Source organism: Amphiprion ocellaris, chromosome 17 (genome assembly GCF_022539595.1).
Source record: "Amphiprion ocellaris isolate individual 3 ecotype Okinawa chromosome 17, ASM2253959v1, whole genome shotgun sequence".
NCBI lineage: Eukaryota > Metazoa > Chordata > Actinopteri > Pomacentridae > Amphiprion > Amphiprion ocellaris.
The window spans coordinates 21583785-21606704 of NC_072782.1; the positions used below are offsets into that span (position 1 = coordinate 21583785).

General features: G+C 40.3%; 1 protein-coding gene across 2 annotated transcripts in view; it reads right to left on the reverse strand.

The window, feature by feature from the left end:
- grk3 (G protein-coupled receptor kinase 3) overlaps positions 1–22920 on the reverse strand; it is an 89686-nt gene that overhangs the window by 22436 nt on the left and 44330 nt on the right. For both annotated transcript variants that reach the window (XM_055019082.1, XM_023266529.3), the window contains exons 3-14: positions 18467–18540; positions 18229–18330; positions 16418–16492; positions 13845–13906; positions 13699–13750; positions 11419–11510; positions 11232–11331; positions 8990–9068; positions 8327–8457; positions 6236–6330; positions 5628–5735; positions 2907–2973 (exon numbers count right to left, since the gene is read on the reverse strand). In XM_055019082.1, the coding sequence (XP_054875057.1) occupies positions 2907–2973; positions 5628–5735; positions 6236–6330; positions 8327–8457; positions 8990–9068; positions 11232–11331; positions 11419–11510; positions 13699–13750; positions 13845–13906; positions 16418–16492; positions 18229–18330; positions 18467–18540 (1037 nt within the window). The remainder of the gene's footprint in view (positions 1–2906; positions 2974–5627; positions 5736–6235; positions 6331–8326; positions 8458–8989; positions 9069–11231; positions 11332–11418; positions 11511–13698; positions 13751–13844; positions 13907–16417; positions 16493–18228; positions 18331–18466; positions 18541–22920) is intronic.

Here is a 22920-nt window from a genome sequence, read left to right on the forward strand (position 1 = left end):
CCCAGATCATCCTTATGAAAAGGAACAACATACTTATTTTTTATGCCTGAAAAAGTTCGTCTAAGTAAAAAAGTTAAACAGCAGTGCAACTAAGGTAAAAAGTTATTTTGGAGCTCTGGGTCATGTTGATAAATGGGACACAGCAGCAGCCAAACTACTCCAACTAACTTCCAGGTGTTTTTGTCCCTTTCACTTCACACTGGATCTTTACCTCGGACCCCCCCAGGGCACAAGCCAGCCTCCGTCCTTTTCCTTTTTCGCTGACGGGCTTTGCTCAGCTGCTTCGAGGATGTTTTAGTGAGCAGAAGTGCCATCTATTGGGATCTGTTCCATCCATCTCTTGCTGCCTCTGCTGCTCAGCGCTCAGCCTTCTCTCTGCTGTCTGCTTCCATCGTGTTTATGTAATGAAACCATTCATCACCTTTAATAAACACTAAGACATATAGAGTAGTATTTTTAGCCTGTTCGGGGCTGAATCACAGCCTTTCCCCCTCTTTCTGGCTGTCCAACACACATACACACCCAGACGAGGATTAAGGGGATAAACCAGATTAAGTGGCTGGATTAAAATCCTAATCTGGATTTATTGTGATATGAAAGATCATGCTTTCTCTGTTTAGAGGTCCAGCTCGGCCAAATAGGGCCTGTGTGCGAGGGAGGGGGCAGCTAACCTTCCCAATTGACTTCATGTCCCGACAAAACACAGAGATTTGGATGGGTTCCACTGTGATGGACAAACTGCTGCAGTTGGCAGACAGAGGAGGAGCAGAGCGATGCTGAAACTCATTTTACAACTGCTCAAACACAACATGTCGCCTTCACAGAACTCTGGCTGGGTCGTGACGAGGAGAAAGAGGTGGGTGGCAGCAGGTATGTCACTGGGTGGGCTCAACGGGCACCATTCATGCCAAATTCGTTGCTAGATCTGACCCATGGCATCCAAAGGCTCAGCAGCATTTTCCCCCAGCAGACACTAGCACAATAAAGATACCGCAGTCGTGTTACTGTTAGACTGTCCAGGTATCAAACCTTGTTACGGTCATTCACTGGAAAAAGTTTCTATCTGACCTTCTTAGAATTAGCTGATTTTAGTGTATTTAATGAAGCCATGCAAGCTTTTCCCTTTAAACTATGAATATTTTCAGTTACAAACCCTTCAAGTACATATAGATGGGTCAAAATAATGTAAGTGGACAGGAGGGAGGCAGAGACAGATTTTTTTTATATGACCCATTTCTTTCTTTGTACTGACCCAAATGTGTCTGCAGAAACTGTTCAATTTAAAAGAGCAACTTTCGCGCTGAATTTTTCACATTTATAGTTTTTACTTCTCTGAAATTATTGTTGGAAAAGTTAATGCTTCGTTTTATGCTTTGGGTGAAATAACGGCAGAAACTCAGAAAAAAGGCAGCTATTTGAGCAGCATTCTTAAAATTATGAAACAGTCGGTGATAGTGAGTCTGAGCAGCAGTGATCCTGAAAACTGCTCTATTTTGCTAATTATTTGTTGAATTATTGTGTTTGTGCATGTTTGACAAACGACAGCTCGTCAGGACATCCGGTCTACGGGTGCTTCTGACAAATTTTTCACCAAATAATCTAAATGAATAATTTGACTCCGAAAGAGCAAAATGAACATTTCATTGAAGTTCATTTGATTTTGACAAAGTGTGTGTCATTGTATGATGCAGCACAGAACAAACTGGAAACGAAGGTTTGCAGAAAGTTGAAACACCCCAACAATTTAATCAATTGTTCCTTGTGTCATTTCCGACGGATAAGTCCCAATAAGTACGCAGCAGTGAATTTGTAGTAGGATCACAATCATGTGATCATCAGCAGGCAGCTGACATAGTGTTCACTTGTAGTCATAGTTACTGTGACGGCGTGCTGCAGTCTCGCAATAACATTGAAATATTTCACCAATCCGTGGATCCGGACTATAAGCCACATCACTGCCAAAATCTAATCACTTGGTCCTTGTGTCATTTCTGACCTTCCCTGAAAATTTCATCCAAATCTGTTTGTCCATTTTTGAGTAATGTTGCAAACAGACAAACAGACAGACCGACAAACAAATGGCGATCGTCACATAACTCCGTGGCTTTCATTGGCAGAGTAAAAGTCGGCTGATTCTGAGGCAGTGAGGTGGAGGCACAGACTGATTTGTTGTGTATTGACCCAGCTAGACAGCTGAAACAGACCCCAACTGTACGGACAGTTAATGCAAATCACAAACACAGACCTGCAGTTAAATGTTTAAAAACTAACCGCGCACAATCACACATTTTCCTTGAATTGATCATCTTTCTGCACCGATCTGACTTCACTGCAGTGACATCTGCAGATCTCAGCTGTTACTGTGGTGCTAGAAGAGAAAATGTAGGCCAAGACTACAAAAATAAGACACAAGAGACCTCTAAAGCTGTAAACTTGTCTCCATGTGGCTACAAATCCATTCAACCCAGGCGGCGTACTGTTAACTTTCCAGCTTAGCTGTAGTTTATTTGCACTGGGTTTCTGTCATATGCTTCATCTCTCTGTGTCTTCCCATGACACAGCAAATTAAACAGACAGCTGAGTGCTGGATGGCAGCAGGCAGAGACGCTAAAGGATGACCCAAAAACTTAAACAACAAAGACATTTATCTTTGTCGAGGATGTGCAGGGAAAACCTTACACCACACTCTGTGGTGACGTTGTTTGTTCACACATAGGACCATATGCACAGGGATGTAAATGTGTGTGTGCTTTTAGTATTACTGTACGGTAAACACAGGCCAAACCCATGTGTTGAGAGTTAAGCAAAGATTCATGCTGCCGATGTGCTTTGCAGCATGTTTGCAAAGGGATGCCTTACAATGCGTGTGTCTGCCTTCGTGTGCATGTAGTGTGAATCTGTCTTACCATGGTGAGCGTCATGCGGTCAATCTCATGTTTGTCTTTGGTCTTGTGCTGTCTGAAGGGACTGTGCCTAAGCAGGAGACAGAAACAAGAGAGACAGATACTGGAGGTTAGTAGAAAAAAGAAGGATGGTAAAGAAATGGGACACACAAGGTTGTGAGCAGGAATTCTCAGCACACACACTCTGGCGATCAGACCTTCCAAACCTCTTCATACATCCACAATCCTGCTTAAGCCAAAGCTGTGTTTCCACAGAGCAGAGAGGAGACAAAAGGTTTTTCAGTTTTTGTTAAAAGAAAATCAAAAGTTTTTTTTCCTTTTTTATGATTTATGCCATTCTAACTGTTGGAGTTCAGAGGGTTAATTTGGATTGCTTGTCATTAAATCTGACAATATTTCTGTTCGCTATCAACTGGCTCAGTGTGATGATAATATTTAGCTGCCGTACTTTATTGGCAGGTTTCTCTGCTGCAGTAAATAAAGGTTTCATCCAAATTGGAGATGAAAGAAGGGAAGGGCCAGAAATACTAAGTCATGAATGCAGGACTGTGGGATGATCAACATTTTCATTACATAATGTAATTTTATGGTTGGATCATTGTATATTATATGTTAAAATGGATGCACAGTTTAAATTACTGCAATACTAGATTCTAATTAAATTCATTTAGCCCCTGTTGCTGCTGCTACGTGTCAATTTAGGACAATAGAGAATATTTTCTAGTCTTTTACAGAGCTCCAGTGAAGTCATTTAGGACTAAATTATTCTTCCAAATGCCAAGAAGTGATCCTAGCAGCAGCTAAATTGGACGGATTTTTACAGGAGTCTGAAGAAGTTACGCTGAAAAGATTTCCACAGGCAAACTCATCTCTATCCAAAGTGATCAAACAACAGCCTTAATGGGAGAGCAGTAGCATTCCAAACCATATCTTTAATGGTCCAATTGCTCAGTCTGAGCAAAATGACATCAAAATAAACTGCTGAAGGCTGCAGGAGTGTTAATCAATAACTATGTTGAGAAAAGGTGCCGCCTGGAGTATAGTGAAGCCTGATTTTATTCTGCAGAAACTGTGGATAAAGGTTTAATTTCCAGCAGAACAACAGTGACTCTAAAGATGCACCGAAGCTCCAACACCGAGTCATTATATTGAGACGACACCCAAAAAACCTCACAACTAATAGGAATTGTGCAACTTTAGAAAACCACTTATCTGCTTCTTTTCTAGGAGTCTGTGTGTGTTAAAGCAGGAATCAATATTTTTATATTAGCAGTGAACGAATATCTATGTTAAATGTAGGAAATATCCCATCCATAGAATTATTCCAGACTCTACAGGGTCAGCTCTTCAGTGCATTTCAGGCTCTCTTAGCGCAGTGATTTCTTTTCCAGATATACTGTGTTCTGTATTTCTCTGTAATGTAGCATATCATTACTTATAGCATTTCTCTCTCAGCCTTGGAACTCAAAAAAAAAAAAAAAAATCTGTATTTAGATTATTAAATCAAAATAAAAATGTGCAATGACTAGTCAACTGGGAAAGCCTTTGGTTGGGGGCAGCCCGACTGATTAATACAATCTATCTTGTTCAGCGAACTGAAACATACACTGAAATTTCAAAATAGTTTGTGTGACATACTGGTAAATGTGTGAAGTGTAGAAACAGCCAGGAGAGCTGTTTCAACCTGCCCCTAGTCTTTATGCTAAGCTAGGCTCCAATGGTAGTATCAATATGCCTGAAACCACTTTACATACTGATGTCATTCATTATATATGCAAACTTATCTGCATCTACTTATGTCATTTGCACATCTATGCACATCCTCATTTGAACATTTCTGTATCACTCTTGTATATTTTGTCCATATTTTCTTTCTATATTATATTTTCTAGAGTTTCATCTTATCTTCGCTTTATACCCTACCCTAATATTCTGTGTTGTCTTAATGTTTACCCCTTTGTTGAATATCCATGCTGTTGTAACAACTGAATTAATAGAGTCAGTCTAAGTCAAAGTCTAATGAATTAGTTTTTGCAAAAATGATCAACTATGTCTTTACAAAGCTGAAAGCACAATTTAACGCATTAAGACCTGATGCAACATATGACTGCGTTTAAAGGACTCCTTCAATCTTAGTGGACTGAGATGAAACTCAATATTAGCAGTCACTGTGTGAGCGAAACCTTCTTCTAATCAAGGAAAAATGATCTACTACTGTATAGAATAAAATTCTTTATAACTGAAATGGCTTTTATAAAAAGGTTTCACTTACAAGACTGTGAATTTTAAATTGGAGTGTTGAAACATGCAGCCAACCTTTCACTAAAGAGCAACACACTCTTCCTCTTTAAAGTGTTCAAACATCAATGAAAGGACACGTCACACTTGCTCTTCTCTCCTTCTGTGCTCGCTCCGGCCGAGCAGCCGAGTGCTACAAACACACACACGTACACACTTCCACCTTTTACCTGATTTCTGACCTACTGGGCCCAGACCTCTGGCATTTACACACTCCAGATCAAACAAACACATGCACACACACACACTGGCCTGCACACACAAACAAGATCAAACACACACCAAACAGAAGGCGAGAAAGCAGATTCAAAGAGGTTTACTCAGTGGCAGAAGAGGTTTGAAAGCAGACGTGAAGTCAGGACACGATGGCAGCGAAGAGCGCTGGGGAGGGGAAGAAGGGAAAAGATGAGAGGCTGGAGTAGTTACCCTCGGAGAAGTTTGAAGAGCATGCAGCCTAAGGAGAACCAGTCGGCGCTGCTGTCGTACGCTGTCCCCTTCTGAAGGACCTCTGGAGCCATGTAGCCATGAGTGCCACTGCGACAAACACACCACAGCTCCATGTTAAACACACACTTGACTGCACTCCACAATTACAGCTGTTTAGAACAGCGACAGGCTGCAAGAAACCATGTGACCCTCATCACTGACAGCTTTATTATCATTCTCGAAATCAGTATATTTCTCCGTAAAGGCAATTTTAAACTCCTCAATATCGATATAAAATGTTGAAAATATTAAGAAAAAGCATAGAAAATGTCTACAAAATAATAAAACAGTAAAAGAAAACAAAGCTCTGTCTTCGGTAGACTTTAGTCAGCGGCTTTGATGAATGAATTAATCAGAAAACTGCAGTTTGATCGGAGGCAATTAATATTAATTAGCTGCAGCTGATGAGACTCAGCGAGACTAAACAAGTGTGAAAACTCTGTAAATGTATCAGTGATCAGCACAGGTAATATTTAAATCCTCCTCCTCCTGCCTCTAGAGAAATAAAGTCACCACAAATGGAGATTAGCAAAGAGAGATGCACTTACACACTGGCGTGGGGCTTCTTCTTGGAGAAATCACAGGCCAGGCCAAGGTCGGAGATACGAACATGACCGTGTTCATCCAACAGGATATTAGCTGGCTGAGGGAGAACACACACATGGACAGAGAGTGATAGAGAGTGTGATACTGATGGAGAACACAGAGGAAAAGATCACGAGCATAGGAAACAATGCTGGAGACCTCACTAATTCACGACATAAGCTACAATTTCCTCTCAGCAGAAGATCACGCAGTAAAAGAAACACTCCTGTCCTGGTTATCCTCCACTGTTTGGCAAAACCGTGACGCACTCTTCCCCTGCAACGCTCACACTCATAAGTATTATTTGCATTTTGCTGCACTGTTTATTGAAACCCTAAAACTGTTCCCTGACTTCCAGCAAAATATATCTATTATTATGGCAACCAGTCTAAACAGGGGAATTGGAGGAATAACAGAGGATGTGGCTGATATGAATCTGTAGCTTTGAAACAGCATCTGAGAATGGGTGGTGGTGGATCAGTCAGGGGGGTAGCACACACCTAAACATCACACATTCATAAAAAGACAACATGGCATGAAATAGCATCTTTATGGAGCAGAAGCACAGCTAATAATCATTTACAATACACTTGCTGATTAATTGATTGCTTAAAATGTAATAATTCTGATTTCTGAAGGTATTCTAATTTCTCTTACTGTCACCAAATCCTTCAAAGACTGAAGGCCAACCATGTGCTTCAGTACTTTTCTGTCTGTGTCTCTCAGCTCCGAGCACAATGATTCCTACTGACGAAACAATCATATGACGATGTTTTGGGGTAGAATCATGATCTGCATCACAATACGCCCCACAGATGTAGTTGAACTCATGTGATTAGTTGTGCATATGGTTGTCTGGACACAAAGCCACTGCAAGTCAAGGCTAAAGGGCCACATAACAAATCTCTGGCTAATGTTTTCGCTATTTTTTTTCTTTCTTCAAGTTTAGGCCGAGAGTGACGTAACTGTCTGCTAACCAGTTAACTTTGTCTGCTCTTGTGTATTCCAGCTGCAGCCTGCCAGGTCACTGACATTCTTCGATGTCATTCAGCTGCTACAAACTGAACCAGTTGTCCACCTGCTGCAGGTTCTGATTGGAGTGGACCTCTAGCTCAGAGGGTACAATAAGGACTACTGTCACCAACTGCAGTACAAGATAATGGAGTTGGATTCCATTGGAGGCTATAAGAACCAACAACAACAACAGCCTAACTAACCTGCAGGCAAAGAAAAGGAGATGAGACAGGACGGGGCTAGCTGGTTAGCAGCGATGAATCCTTGGTCATAATATAGATGTACCCATAAACAAAATGACCATGCGCTGAGCACAGGCGTGCGTTATACATGTGTATGTTGTGTACGGATACCGAATCGTGTGACCTAAATATGTAGCAGGCAGTGGCAATTGATGGGACTCGGAAACACCCCCACAATTTAAATAAGTTGTTTCTTGTATCATTTCCGACGGATAAGTCCCGATAAATCCGCAGTGGTGGATCTGTAGTAGGATCGCAATCATGTGATCGTCAGCAGGCAGTTGACATAATGTTCACTTGTAGTCATAGTTACAGTGGCACATTGCCACTATCTCGCTGTGATACAGAAAACTTTAACGAATACGTGGATCGAGACTATAAGCTGCATCACTGCCAAAATATAATCACTTGGTCCTTGTGTCATTTCTGACCTTCCCTGAAAATTTCATCAATATCCGTTAGTCCATTTTTGAGTAATGTTGCGAACAGACAGACAAACCAGCGCCGATCATCACATCACTCCGCCGCATTCCTTGGCGGAGTAAATATAGTAAGGTTATTGAACACATAAATCAGCTGACTCTGAGGAAGTCAGTTGGGAATTTTTTCAGATTTGAAAGAATTTATATGAAACCACCAAAGATCCAAAGGTCTGATAACTATTTCCAGAGCTGTATCTCTGCTCTGTTAGCAGGACACACTCATTAATAGTGAGTTGGTCTCTTTGTAGGATTTGTCAACAGTATGATTAATTAAATGCTGCAGGAATGTTTCTCAATCAGGAGGAGGTCGACCCACCTTGAGGTCTCTGTAGACAACGAAGCGATTGTGCATGTGCTCCAGACCCAGGATGATTTCGGCCGCGTAGAAACGCATCTCCTTCTCACTGAAGACTCCGTGCTGAGACAGGTGGTAGTGCAGGTCGCCTCCTGAACACACAGGCACATACAATGCAGAGTGCATGACCTCATTGCACCTCGGTCTTAATCAATACCCATCGATACGTTTTGGTAACATTCCCGGGGGAGAAGATGAGAATCAATGGGAGGTCTTCTATCGCTCATTCTTGCGCCCCAATTGTCTTAGAACTCACATGTATTGACCACCTGTATTTATAGCAGCGCTCAGGCCGAAGCCTGGCAATGCACACTGTATATGGTGATGACTGTGTCGAAGGTGAGTCAGGTTGTGATTGTGAAACACTGAGCGAAGCCTCTGATGAAGCTTGGGGACTAGCTGAGGAGGAAACTTCAAAGCAGGCTGATATTAGATGGTGGGAAGGCTTATACAGTCATCAGCGGGGTCAAAATCCTATCAACTCTGCGGCTCTCTGGGGGAGGAGTGACCTGAGCGTCCGGCGACATGCTGAGTAATCCAATCTTTGTGTCTCAGATGGACTGAATGAGGCTGAGGTTTAATCTAAGGCAGGTGGGGGGTGGGTGGGGGGTGGGTTTATCCTACCGTTCATGAGGTCCAGGATGAAGCACAGCTTGTCGGGAGTGTGGAAGGCGTACGTCATGCACACGATAAACGGGCAGTCCTACAGAGGCACAAAGGGTGAAGTTAGTCACAATTATTAACCCGCTTCAAACCACCGATGTACTAAGATTCAATCAGTCTTTTTTTTGTTTAAACCTGGTATGGTTTCATTTACAGCGAAATAATACAGATAATAATTCATGCTTTATTTATTTAGCACCTTGAACAAAATTAACATAGCGCTCTGACAGACAAGCCAAAAAAGAGGACACTCAGTAAGACAATATTACAATGGACAGACAGTCAGGCCAAACAGGAAGAAAAAAGATCAGAAGTAAAAAGAGAAGAAATAGAGTTAGAAACAGAAAATACACAAAATACAGAATATGAATGTAAATAGAATAAACACCAATTAATACAAATAAAATTATAAAAACACTCAGAGAGCACAGTACTCCACCAATTCTGTTCATTCCCCAATATGGCATTGTCAGAAAAGCAGCATTTGTTTATTAGTTACTGATGATCAGACATCACGTCAATACAGAATGTGGCCATTTAATATAGATGTACCCACAAACAAAATGACCTTGTGCTGAGCACAGGCGTGTGTTATGCATGTGTATGTTATGTACGGACACCAAATCGCATGACTTGTCATAGTTACAGTGACGCTAGGTCGCTATCTCGCAATGATAGAGAAATTTTTAAGAAATCCGTGGATCCAGACTATAAGATGCACCACTGCCAAAATCTAATCACTTGGTACTTGGGTTTTAATAATAAAAAGAACAGTCGGCTGCAAACTCGCTTATATGGGGTCAACATTTCTGTTACATAGCTTGGAGGGAAGACCTTGATGAGTTAGTACTAAATGAGTCACATTAATCTCCATAATTACCAGTGTTGTGAGGTCTTGGCCATAATGTTTCTATTAGATAGGTGAAGTTCTATAATTTATGATATTTTTGCCTTTTATTGAAGGGTACTTGACACAAAGACCGATGTATTGAATGTGCTTTATAAAAACATAGAAAACATGCTTATGACTTTTTTTTGTTCGTTTGAATTTGTTTTCACTATTTGCCAAACAAATCTTTTGTAAAGCACTTTGTAACCTTCTTTTCGAAAGGTGCCACACAAAAATAGTAATTATTATTATTATTATTATTCTTTCAGATCAGACTGTGAGGTAAATTATTAGAGTCTGGAGATACTTCTCATTTGAATTAAGCAGGACTGGACGTTTTGTTTGAGCTGTGCTTCAAATCTTCAATCTAAATCAAAAGTACTCCCAAATTTCTGGCAGTGGGTTTGAAGTGAGTGGACAAAGACCCAAGACTACTATCAATGGCATGGATGTTTGTGTTTGTTAGACTGATGATTTCTAATCTTTCGCCGTTAAGTTGAAGAAAATGTTGTGTCATGCAGTAGTTTATATCACTGAGACAGTTTGAAACAGCAGATCTTAGTGGAGTGTTCCAGAGTAAGAAAATAAAAGATGTAGGCAAATAAATAAGAGCCCTGGGTAACAATGGCAAACAATAAGCATGTTCTGTCCGCCTACAGTACAGGGGATGAATATGTGTTATCTCATGTGGCATTTCTAACCATTGTGTGTTTAGTAAATGAAATCCAAACTAACAGAACTGGTTAAGAAATATACTGGATTTTTTCAGTGACAGGAATTGAGAACAATATTTTTGTTTACCAAATGGTCAGAAAAAACAGGAAAATGCAGATATTTCTAACAAATAATGTGACTCGGACTCATTGCCATCACTGTGCAGGAGAAACACTCTTTGGGGCAACAAAGATTCCTCTATGTAGGAAAAAACCTAAAGTAAATAGTGACTATATACATCTGTCAAGTAAATGTCACTGGAAAGGAGTGGTAACATGTTTCTGTCATAAGTTTTAGTGATGCAGATTATATATTAAACACAATCAACTTCTTTTCAACTATTAAAGTATTTGAGTGTAAACAGTATTTATGCAGGTTAGAATTAGTGGGAATTATGTGACTACAGTGGTCCCTTGTCTATCATGGAGGTTACATTCCAGACCTTCCTGCGATATATGAAAATCCACGAAGTAGTGACCATATTTATTTTATTATTTATATATATTTCATATAAGCAAGTGTGTGTTGTGACCTCTTTTCCACTTACTAAGCAGGTAAAGTTTGAACTTATTAACAGCTTTAGTGTGATGTGTAACTCACCCCTGTGCTGACTAATGACAGCATGATTCTCTCATTGAGCGCCAGAGTCTCTCCCTGCTTCATCTTGATCCTCTTCTTGTCCAAACACTTCATAGCATACCTGACATTCAAACGCCAAACGGCACAGATTACACATAAGCAGGTGGCATTGCAACGATTGTGTCTTTTTATTTTCTGTTTTCCTTACATCTTCCCCGTGTCGGCCTTCCTGCAGCCGTACACCTCTCCGAAGCCGCCCCTGCCAATGATCCGATGCACGCTGAAATCATTCATGGTCAGCTGAGAGAGGAGAGGGGGAGAATGACGTTTGAATGCAAATAAAAACATCCTTTGGAAGTGCTTTCACCCCTGAAACAGCAAACCAACTGGATTTTCCTGCTTGTTTCAGATCATTAAAGGCTGTTTGGTAGCTTTTAATACAAGTCTGATTCATACTAAACTGATTGCAGGCTGCCTGGAGGATGATGTCCTAGCTGGAAATGGATGATTTTTAATGGAATATCTACATAGAGGTACAGAGGAACATTTCCAGCAACCATCACTCCTGTGTTCAAATGCTACATTGTGTTAGCTAATCGTGTTGAAAGGCTAATTCAGGGGTGTCAAACATATGGCCCGTGGGCCAAAACTGGCCCGCCAGAGCATCCAATCACAATTGCTTTACATTAACTGCAACTTGTACATTTGTAAAACTGGAAGTTTAAAATAATTTCTAGAACTTGACAAGTTGTTTTGATGATGAAGTGAAATACTAGATTGCTGAGTTCCAGATACCAGCGACTAACAGTTTTGTTTCTTTGTAGCTAAACTGTGATCTGTACGTTGTAATGTGTAAATGATAAACTGAGGCATAATGTTGTTGAAATTGTACTTATTTTTCTTTAGAAATTTCTGTTTTTTCATAACATTTTGTAAGAAGATAGTTCATTAAATGTGAACATTTTGAGATTGCACTTTTTTGCACTAAAAAGGAGAAAATTTGGAGTTGTGGTGATTTATAGGTTGCTATGCTCTGATTTTACTGGTCACTTGAGATCAAATTGGCCTGTATGTGGCCCCTGAACCAAAACGAGTTTGACACCAGTGGGCTAATTGATGATTAGAAAACCCTTGTGCAATTACGTTAGCACATGAATAAAAGTGTGAGTTTTAACGGAAAACTCACAGTTTAGCGTAGTTTTTTTTGTGTATGTGTGTCCTAAAATATGTCCAGAGGGAGTCTGTAAATAAATAGAAATTAAAAACACCTGTTTTTTAGTGTGTAAATAAAAAAACAAAAAAGGCATCTTTTGCACCATATTCCTATTTTTTATTATTTTATCTTGTGGTTTGGGATAATCAAGGTGTGATTCTAATATAAAGTCTCAGTCTTCAGTCCATCCTTCCATCCATGGTATTCTAGGACAAAGTGGGTCATTTCAAAAAACAAGAAGCAGTTATTAATGTACAGTACCTTTAGTATATTTAATGAAGCAATGCAGAATTTTACCTTCCTATTATGAATACTGTAAAAAAAAATGTAAAAAATTGCAGGCCCTTGAACTGCATAGGGGTGGGCTGAAACTTGGTGCTTTCAAATTTGTCTGATTTTTAAGCACAGGAGATTGACACACGAAACTTTCAGGCATGAAAAACACATTTGAGCTCTGTTAAAACTGCAATAAATCAATTTTGCATCCATTCCAGGTGTCACAATGTAAAGACAAAATCTGTTTTTGTTCACCTCCCTTTGTTCTCTAACCAACTTTGAGCATCAACACCATGGATATACCATAGTATCAACATCAAAACTGCACCAGTTTAACGTTTATGACAGAGTTATAGAAACGAGCACTGGTACCCCGGATGTGTTCTCTGATAATTTACAAGTTCAAAGTTCATTTTAGACAAGCTTTTGAGAGTCATATCACCATGTGGGACAGGGGGTTGGTCAAAACACGTTGCAGCAAATCAAAGGTCTCATCTTCTAACCAAGATTCCTTCTGTGTCAAAATCATTTTCTAATACAGGCAGACTCCGACGGAGTCAGGTGGGAGGCAGAGGCTGATTTTTCCAGGAATCACACTTATGGCACCTGACAAATAGTCCTTATAATGACATATGCGTTTGGAGCAAATGAGAAAATAAATATAGACACTGGGTGCAGTAAAATGCTGCATGACTTGTCAGACACTGGAACAAGGCTGTTTTGATCCAGTATGAGTCACCAAATCTGCCCCACTGAGTTACCTGTCAGTCCACATCAGGTGATGTTTACACCTTTCGGTTCAGTTGCAATAAGTCAATGGAGCGAAGTTAAAACGGTAATCTAAAGTAGATTACCCCTGAAACATCAACATCTATCTAGCTATATACATATATATGTTTACCATACGTTAGATATCTGTGTACAAACAGGAAGGAAGCCCACAGCGATCTGGATCAAAGCATCCAAACTGCAGGTGTGAATTGAAATGCTTTTACTCACATGGATGTTGAGTTCCACATTCTTCCACTGGCAGAAACGAGTAAATTTGTCACTGATGGGGGGAAAAAAGCACACAAAGGGTAAAATGTGAATGTACTGGATGAGACCAACAAATGCTGAAACTCCTTCAATCTTCCCCGTCTCACCTCTCGATGAACTTCTGGAAGATCTTCCCTCTCAAGCTGTCACAGATCTCCACTATGTATGGCTGCAGAGAGACACACAGAAACGGCAGCTCAGGTTTCACTGTCTGCTCGGGCGTCTTAATAACGATGTGATAAAAATTCTTTGCGAATGTCTGTGAATGTGTCTTCTGTGTATTGTTGTAATGGCACAGCTGGACTCATGTTAGTGACATGAAGGTTTTCTGGGGTTCGGCCTCGTTAAGAGTTCATGCTGCCCTTCTTTTGTCAGCCCCACAGACGCTTCTATGTTCCAGTTGAATATAAAATTCAAGGAAATATACAGGAAATACTCACAGGTTGATGTCATGTCTTTGAATATTTAGTCACTGGGGATAATTTTGTACCCAGAATAACAACCATATTGTTGTCTTAAAGAGGACATTGTTGATTAGATTTACTCAGCTCAAAGATAACTCTTGTCCATGTTGCTCTATAATTTACTGTAGTGAGTGGCCTTTGGGCACTTGATACTTTACACTAAATGTTAAATTAGCAGCTATATAATTCTGAGAAAGCAGAGTTTAAAAATAACGCTGGAAAAAATGCTACATTTAAAACGTGACTAGGTGACATGATAAAGATACAACTCCAGGAAGTGGAAACTCTACCGACCGAAAACGTCTCGAGACACTCTGACTAGTCACACGAACAAAGTCATATTCAACTAATCATATGACAGCCTTTTAGGAGTGGACAACCCGTTTCCAGGAATAGGGACAGTGGGGTTGGTGGAGCTAGCAGAACACAACACGTCTGACTTTGGGTTTGTTTTTTTTTTTTTGGTCAGAATGAAAGACAAGGTGATCAGCGCACCATCTGAGAAGTCGCCTGTTAAGCTGCTGTGGATTAACGGGGAAATACAACCAGTGTGTTTATGTAGTCATGAGTATCCATGCAGAAAAAAAAATCATTGGAGCCCCCTTCTCCTCCATCCAAGAACTGTACTCCACTAGAACCAGGAAGAGGGCAGGGAATGTCATCAGAGACCCCACTCACCCTGAATATAAGCTGTTCTCCCCCCTCCCCTCTGGCAGGCACTACAGAGCCATGTTCACTAAACCCACCAGACACAACAACAGCTTCTTCTCCACTGCCATCACCCAAATAAACAGCTGAGCCATTCCTCCACACCTGTACAATATACCAATGGATATGTACATTATTTCTGTACTAAGAACTGTATTCTCTGCTTTTTGCACTGTATTATCACTGTAGCAATTAACATTCTGCACTACTGTGTTTAAATCTCTTTTCATATGTATAAATATCTGTATATACTTTATTTTTGTAACTACTATTACGTTTTATCTTTTTATATATATATATATATATATATATATATATATATATATATATATATATATATATATATATATATATATATATATATATATATATATTCTCTTTCCTTATTCCTATTGTGACAGTAACAGTCGAAATCAAATTCCTTGAATGTTATGCACATACTTGGCCATTAAAGTCGATTCTGATTCTGATCCTGATAAGTTTGTTTTTTTTTTGTTTGAATATGTGAACATTCAAATTTCAGAAAACTCCATAAACTTCAATTGGTCCAGAATTCAGTTGCCCATATCATCACTCGAAAACACTCCATCCACCACATCCCTCCTGTCCTCCAACAGCTCCACTGAGTTCAGTTCCACGTTCAATTCAAAATCTTCCTGCTAACATTTAAGGCCATCCACAACGTCGCCCCCCTTTATGTCCGACCTCCTCCATGTTCCCACTCCCTCCCGCTCGCTCAGATCCTCCTCCTCTATACACCTGTCCGTCCCCTCCGCCCAACTCAAAATACATCTGCTCAAAACTACCTATCCCATCTGACGCCAATTGCCCTGTCTTTTGTATTGTTTCTTTTATGTGTATTTTGTGTATATGTAGACATTTGTATGGTGTCCTTGAGTACAGAGAAAGGTGCCTTCAGTTTTCACAGAGGAAAAGAAACAGTCTCCAAGACTGGTGAAGGAACACCAGGTCAGAAGCACAAGGCACAGTTTTCTTCAACATGTATGTGGTTGTGCACTGTGAATTCATTGCCCAGGGTCGGACTGTTAATGGAGAGTTTTGCTGTAACATCCTGATGTGTCTGAGCGAGAATATACAGTGCAATGACCTGAACTGTGGTGTGATGGCATGTGGGCCTGCCAATGTACCCTGTAGTGATCAGGTTTTTTGGCCACAACAACACAAACAGTACTCTCCACCTGCCTTATTGCCAGGTTTGTCTCCCTGTGATTTCTCCCTCCTCCTCAAAATAAAATTCACGTTCAATAGACACTGTTTTGACACAGTTAAGGACATTGCTCGTTCATCACAGATGGTGTTTGACATGTTTACAGAACAGGACTTACAGGGAGCGTTGCATGAGCACTGGGAGCAGAGCATCACTCAATGAGAAGACTAATGTGGCAACAGTCAAAAGACATACCTTTTTGTGACTGAATGAACTATAACTATGTTGTCTGCATTTCTTGTGCTGTTCAGACACAAACACGTGCTGGCAGTTGTTTTACCTGGAAGAGAGTCGGGGGAACCTGCTTCTTTGTCAAGTGAGTCTGCACATGGTCCACCGCTTTCTTGGAAAATGGCTGCGACACAGAGGAGGAAATAAAATGAAAGGTCATTAAAAATGCAGCCTTACCAGTAATTTCAGTTCTCTTTTCTCTAAGCGAGGATGTAACATGAGCTGCTCTGTAGCTGCTACCAAGACTAACATCTGTGTCTGTGTGTGTGTGTGTGTGTGTGTGTGTGTGTTGGGTGGGGGGTGGCATGTTTAATAACTTCCTCCCTGCAGACAGCACCGCTAACTTTGCTTTACATCCCAAATTGTCGCCTCGCAGGACAAAAGCTGTGATGTGTCTGTTTGTGTAAATGTGGATTCGGTCCAGCCGGTGGTGTTCGAGCCAGAGGGATTTACGTGAAGCCTGCAGACGTCCAAAAACACTGTCAGGATTTCCCATCACCACTCTGGGTTCCCCTCTGAGCAAAGTCTTCACAGAGTATCTAAACACTAAATCTACGTTTTTAGAGTTAGTAAATTACATGTACATCCTTCCACTCTCAGCCTTTACTGCTGTTGGTTTTATTCAGACAGAATTACATTCACTATAGCCATTCATAGAGCTATGGTTTAATGCTACTCCAGTGAAGGGGGGACTTTCAGAATTTAGGTGAAGCTGAGAATGAGTTTCATATTATGTTTTGCTGTCCTGAATATGAAGATATAAGGGAGGTACTTTTCAGTAAGATGTCCTGTTTATTTTGATTTCTTTTGGTTGGATGACCATGAAAAACTTGAGTTATGTTTCAGAATAGGAACCTTTTTCATGGCAGAATTTCTTTGCCAGGCCTGGGATAAAAGGCTACATATTTTGTTTGAGGACTGAGCAGCAGAATAATGTGTGTTTTGGATGTACAGCTGCAATGCTAGTACATTGGTGTCTTGCAAGCCCTTGTGTGCATGACATGAAAATAAAGAAATCAATCATACAGAGTTAACAATAGGAATGGTAATGATGAATTGTCAATTGATTAATAACTTAAACAATTTAATAACTAATCTTTTCAGCTTTTCAGTCCTGATCATTTCATCCAATAATCCCCCGAAGTAATAAGAGCTCAAAAATGTTGCAAAAAGTGATGCAAATTTCGAAGTGCAAAATTTCAAGCCACTAAAACTATTCACTGTGTGAATGTAACATTTTGCTTGGCTTCATTAAACCTACTACAGTTTTCATACATTAAAAAAATCAGCTGATTTGGAGGAGGTCAGTTGGAAACTTTTTCATAGATTCTTTCACTTTTTCAGAGATACTTTCACTTTTTCAGAGATACTGGTCAGAGTAAACTGAATTTAGGGGGAAAATAATGAGAGGATATCACAGTACTGTTTTAAATTAGTATTTTTCAATACAATCTGATAGCTTTAAACTTAAAAATCAATCTAAAGCTTATTAAAAGAATGGGAGAACATAACGGATCAGTTGGTCAACAGAAACATGTTTGCAACCAGCCTGAGAAAAGAATGCTGTAGAGTGGAAAAGTCAGGAAAATTCAGGATTTTTTAATATTTCTGACTATTTGATGGCATCTTTAATTGCCAACCTCAGATATATTTTATAGACCTGCAGACCCAAAATTATGCAAGATTTCACAAGAAAAATATGTTTTTCTTTTTCTGATCAGCACAATCTTCAGATTTATCTTGTAACTGATTAAGTGGGGGGATTTGAGCGACCCTGAGGCTGGGAACCACTGCAGCCTCAGGTGTGTCTGTGATCCATCTGCATGTATTTGACCCAGAGAGAATGAGTGATGCGCTCACATGTGAACAGGACAGCAGCTCCTTCATGATGTAGCCATCGTAGATCTGCCGGCTGCGGCTCAGCCTCTCCTCCTCAGAGTCCAGCTTCTCGTAGTCCTTAATCTGAAACGGACACACACGCACACAAGGTCAGCTTCCTGGGAGGCCTAAATCTGAATGAGGGGATCGGAGGTCTAATCTCTCGCACATCCCATGATGCCTTCTAATCCCGTTTACACTTGGGACACTGCAGACTTACTTCTTCGTAGAACTTGAGCTGTGGCACAGCCTCGTCGATCTCGTTCATACAGAAGTCTTTGAACAGTAGGAAGCCTGTGAGACACAAAGGGAGAAACAGTGATCAGAAGCAACCCTGATATTGATCGTTGTTTTCTGTATATTTATTGGGAAAGCCAAAGAGAGTGGCTCTGTGGTTCTAACTATCTGATGGATTGTTGGGCATGAAATTCATTAAAAGCTCCAAGAGGATGTTTTCAACCAACTGTTGTGAACGGACTGCATTCAACTATGAAAACAAACTGTTGCTGTCCTGAAACAGCGTAAAGTTCAGTTGTATAAACAAATTCCAAGCGTGCTCCTTTATTGGATCATAAACAGCCTATCATATCACGGTCACTATCACTCCTATCACCAAATAATGATTTGGTCCATAAAAAAGCTCAACATCAACAGCCTTCTAGGATGAATCCGCTATTCTTGGGGGCAGGAGGAACAGACTACCTGTTCACACCCAAGCGTCTTCACAACTTCCAACTCAAGCCAAAGAAGACTGTGAGGTCTGCTTGATGTGACATTTAGTAAATGTTTACCCACGGTCGGCTCCAAACAGCATTAAAGAAAGGGTCGGTGTGGCTGAATATATGTAGCTGGTCTCTTCCCAGTCTGTTTTTATCATTCCAGCATGAAATAACCAGGTTCAAATGATTTAATATGCTGCAAATGCTAGTTTTTTATGTTGATTTAGAATTTATTTAGGCTAATAAGGATGGCAGGTGGAGCGCACTCAGTGGAACATTTAAGTCATCTAAATCAATTGAACCAACTGACTGGTTGAAGTATAGATATGATTTCAATTGACCAAGATTTTCTCACTCAGCCTCCTGCAAAAAAAAAAAAAAAACATCCTTGTATTCTTGTCCTGAATCTTTCTTTTTCCTAAGAGGTTTACTTGTACCCTGATAAAGTGCTTATCAGCCTGGAGTAGTGCTGGGCGATATGGAAAAAAATCATATAACACGATATGGATTATTTTATATCACGATAACGATATATATCACGATATACCACAATAAAGTATGTTTTCAGCTATTCTCTGAAAAGTTTGACAAAAATGTCATTGCTTACTTTTCTCCAACTTTATTTTGAAGTGACATTACCTGAACTGTCACAAATGAGAAACATACGTTTTAGTGCAGCAATATAAATGTATCAAATGAAAACAGCTGTGGCGGAGGTACAGTAGCCATCACATTTTTTTCAAAATCATACAGTTTGCATATGGCCGTCTTCTGCTCCGTGTTGGACCTCTTGAACCCAAAATGTAACCAAATCACAGACGTACTCCCTCTTTTCGGTAAAAGTGCTTCTTCTTGGGCTGCCTGCGTAACTGTCTCTATCTGTTGTGACTCCGGGCATGAAACTTCAACCTGTTGCGCATCCATCGCTCAGCACTCATGAGTTAAGTAAAGTAAAGCATGTCGCAAACCCGCGTGAGAATCAAAGAACGTAAAGCAGCGTCATGTCGCAAAACCACAAGACGGAGTTTCTTTGCGAAGAATCTCTTTTTTATTCTTCTTTATTTTCATTTATATAAACTTAGGGTATGCATAGTGACAAGAAAACACTAATATAATCGCAGCAGGCTATTTAATGATATATTTGCTGTAATAATTGATAAAATTAGGTTAGAAACGATAGAAGAGAAATGGCACGATAGACACTTTCTATCGTTCCCACGATGTGTATCGTCATATCATCCAGCACTAGCCTGGAGGTGTGTGTTTGTCAGATTTGACCATGGATGAGTCTTCCTTTATAAACAAGGATTTGCATTCTTCAAAAACATGTCAAAAGAACAAACAAATGAAACTGCATAGTGACACTAGGGTGTCTGAAATTAGCAGAAAATATTAGCAATGCAGCTGTCAGTGACATGGCTCCATTGCAGAGATGCACATGAAAGAAAGACAAATGATTTAATATAAGATTAGAGGCTGAAAATGTCTTTTGAAAGCAAATATGAGAGGCTGTTGGGGACATGACAGTCAGAGAGTATTACAGGTGCTGTACAGGACGAAGTAAACACCATAAACATGAAAGAAGGGCAGAGCCATTTACTGTATTAGCCTTAATAATGGATTGAGGCTGTCTTGTTCGTACAGCAGCTAATTCTTCTCTCCGGTCTACAAATGTACCCACACACACAGGTCATAATTACTGAAAATGGCACCGGGCATTATTTGGCTGAACATCACACACTCTGAGCCGCTCTCAAATGCACCAACGACAGATAAAGAGCTCACGACGTGTCGCGCAAATCCATACTTAGTGCAACATCAATCTGGGGAAGAAGAGGAGAGGTGGGGGCAATAAAGACGCATCAACCCTGCTTGCAGAGATGAGATGCGTTGTTGCCATGGTAATTGCCTCCGTGGCTACCAGCTATGTGTGAACGATGCAGTGGAGACACAGAGATGAGAAGTACAGTAGACTGTGGTGCTCTCCAGGAGGCTCGACCCGATAACGACTCCTTCCCTGCCTGCTATGTAACATTAACATATCACTGCCTTCAGAGATACCTGTGGTCACAACAAAGATGCACATCAAGGGGGCAGAGACAAATAGAGACAAGAGACAGAGAGGAGTAATGAGCTAAGCAGCAGTGTACAGACAAATTAAAGGAAAAGCATCAGACACTTCATTTCCTGCCTTTACAGGATTTTTTTCTGCATCAAATTAAGCAAATGTCTATTTAAAGGAAAGCACTACGCTCAGGCACCAAGTGATAACTCACAATATTGTAGAATAAACATGGAGATATTTTCCACAATAAATTTTGTGGTTGTCATGTTTTTAAAGCAAAGAAAAGATCCAGTGATGAAGAAATGTTACAGGAGTTCAGCAGCAGTGTCAGCTGTGGCAGAATTTAGGAAATATGTTGCTCTACCATCTCAGACTTTTTTTTTTTCCCAGAGTTTTTGTTATTTGCCACCCAAGACATAAGTTCTGTATAATATTTTCTCAGAATTTTGAGAATTTTATGTTTTCAAGAGTTGGGATTTATTATATTTTCCACCCAAAAAATCCAATCTTTAAGGGTCAAATATCTTCAGAAATATAACTCCAACAAATAAAAAAATGCTTCCAACTGTATCCAAATGATAAAATGGAAACATATATAGGCAGTATTGTTCAAGTTCAACTTTTATGCTACTACGAATGAGCTCACATCATCATTTTGGCAAAATAGTGATGGTAGAGAAGTTGATGGAATGTCAACCAAAGACTGTATTTTAGTAGGAAATATATACAGTGAAGGGGCATTGTGTGTGTGTGTGTGTGTGTGTGTGTGTGTGTGTGTGTGTGTGTGTGTGTGTGTGTGTGTGTGTGTGTGTGTGTGTGTACACACACAAACAAACACTCACAGGAACTTTCTGGGGCCCCACTGCCACCCTTGTTTGTTCTCTACCACCACCATCAAAACACCAAACAGGGAAATTAGAAGAGTGTCCCACCTATCCAGTAGAGTTCAGACCTGGAGAATTAGGGCCAAGGAGCAGTGAATCTTTCCTGGCAGCACGTGGCGGCCCAACACTTTACTTTGACACCTTTTGTAATTTAATTTGTCACCTGTGTGCACATGCTGCATGCTGTCGTACCACAGCAGCAGTGTTTGCATACGTCGTCCTCTCTGTAGCTTTACCCGATTAGTGTCACGTATTAGCAGAAATAGACGGCTAACAGGATCTCGCTCTAGACACAGATCATGGTTCTGGATGGTCACTCTAACCTTCCTAAAGAGACCATGTGTGCGAGTACAGTGGGTATTCAAATAACTCAGCAGCATTACACACTGGATGCTCTGGGTCTGTGGTCTCCTCTCTGTGTTTTGCTTCAAATGGGTAAATTTGGTGCAGTCAGACATCCCAGATATTGTTTAATCCTCTGATTTAAAAAGCCAAAATGACTGAAAATGATTGATTTATCTGAGCGAGAAATTGTAAAAACAGAGACAATGCATAACTACAGCTAGAGGGACTTCCCTCTAAGTAACACCTGAACATTCTAATCTTGAAGATTTATTGCAGGGCTGGTGTAGAAGACTGCACAGTAGTTTTAGCTATGTGTATCTAATAAAGTGGAAAGAGAGAGTATATGAGATATAAATCTTGATATTTTTATAGTAAAGCTACAAGAAAATGTCAGTTCCAGGCAGATTTAGGAGTTGATATGTAAAAACAGACACATCCATCACCTGTTAGAGATTAACTCTCTGAACCCTGGGTGTGTGTGTTCCTATCTCATGTTTTCTCACTGTGGGATCATTCTTCACTGCAATATAAAGTCCTGCACCTCTATGTAAACAGAACGACCATTGCTGGGAGTAGAGAGGACGTTTGATTTCTCTCTCAGTATCTCTTGCAGCCTGTAGTTCACCTGAAACCTCTGAATTTGACTGTTGGTCACAGCTGA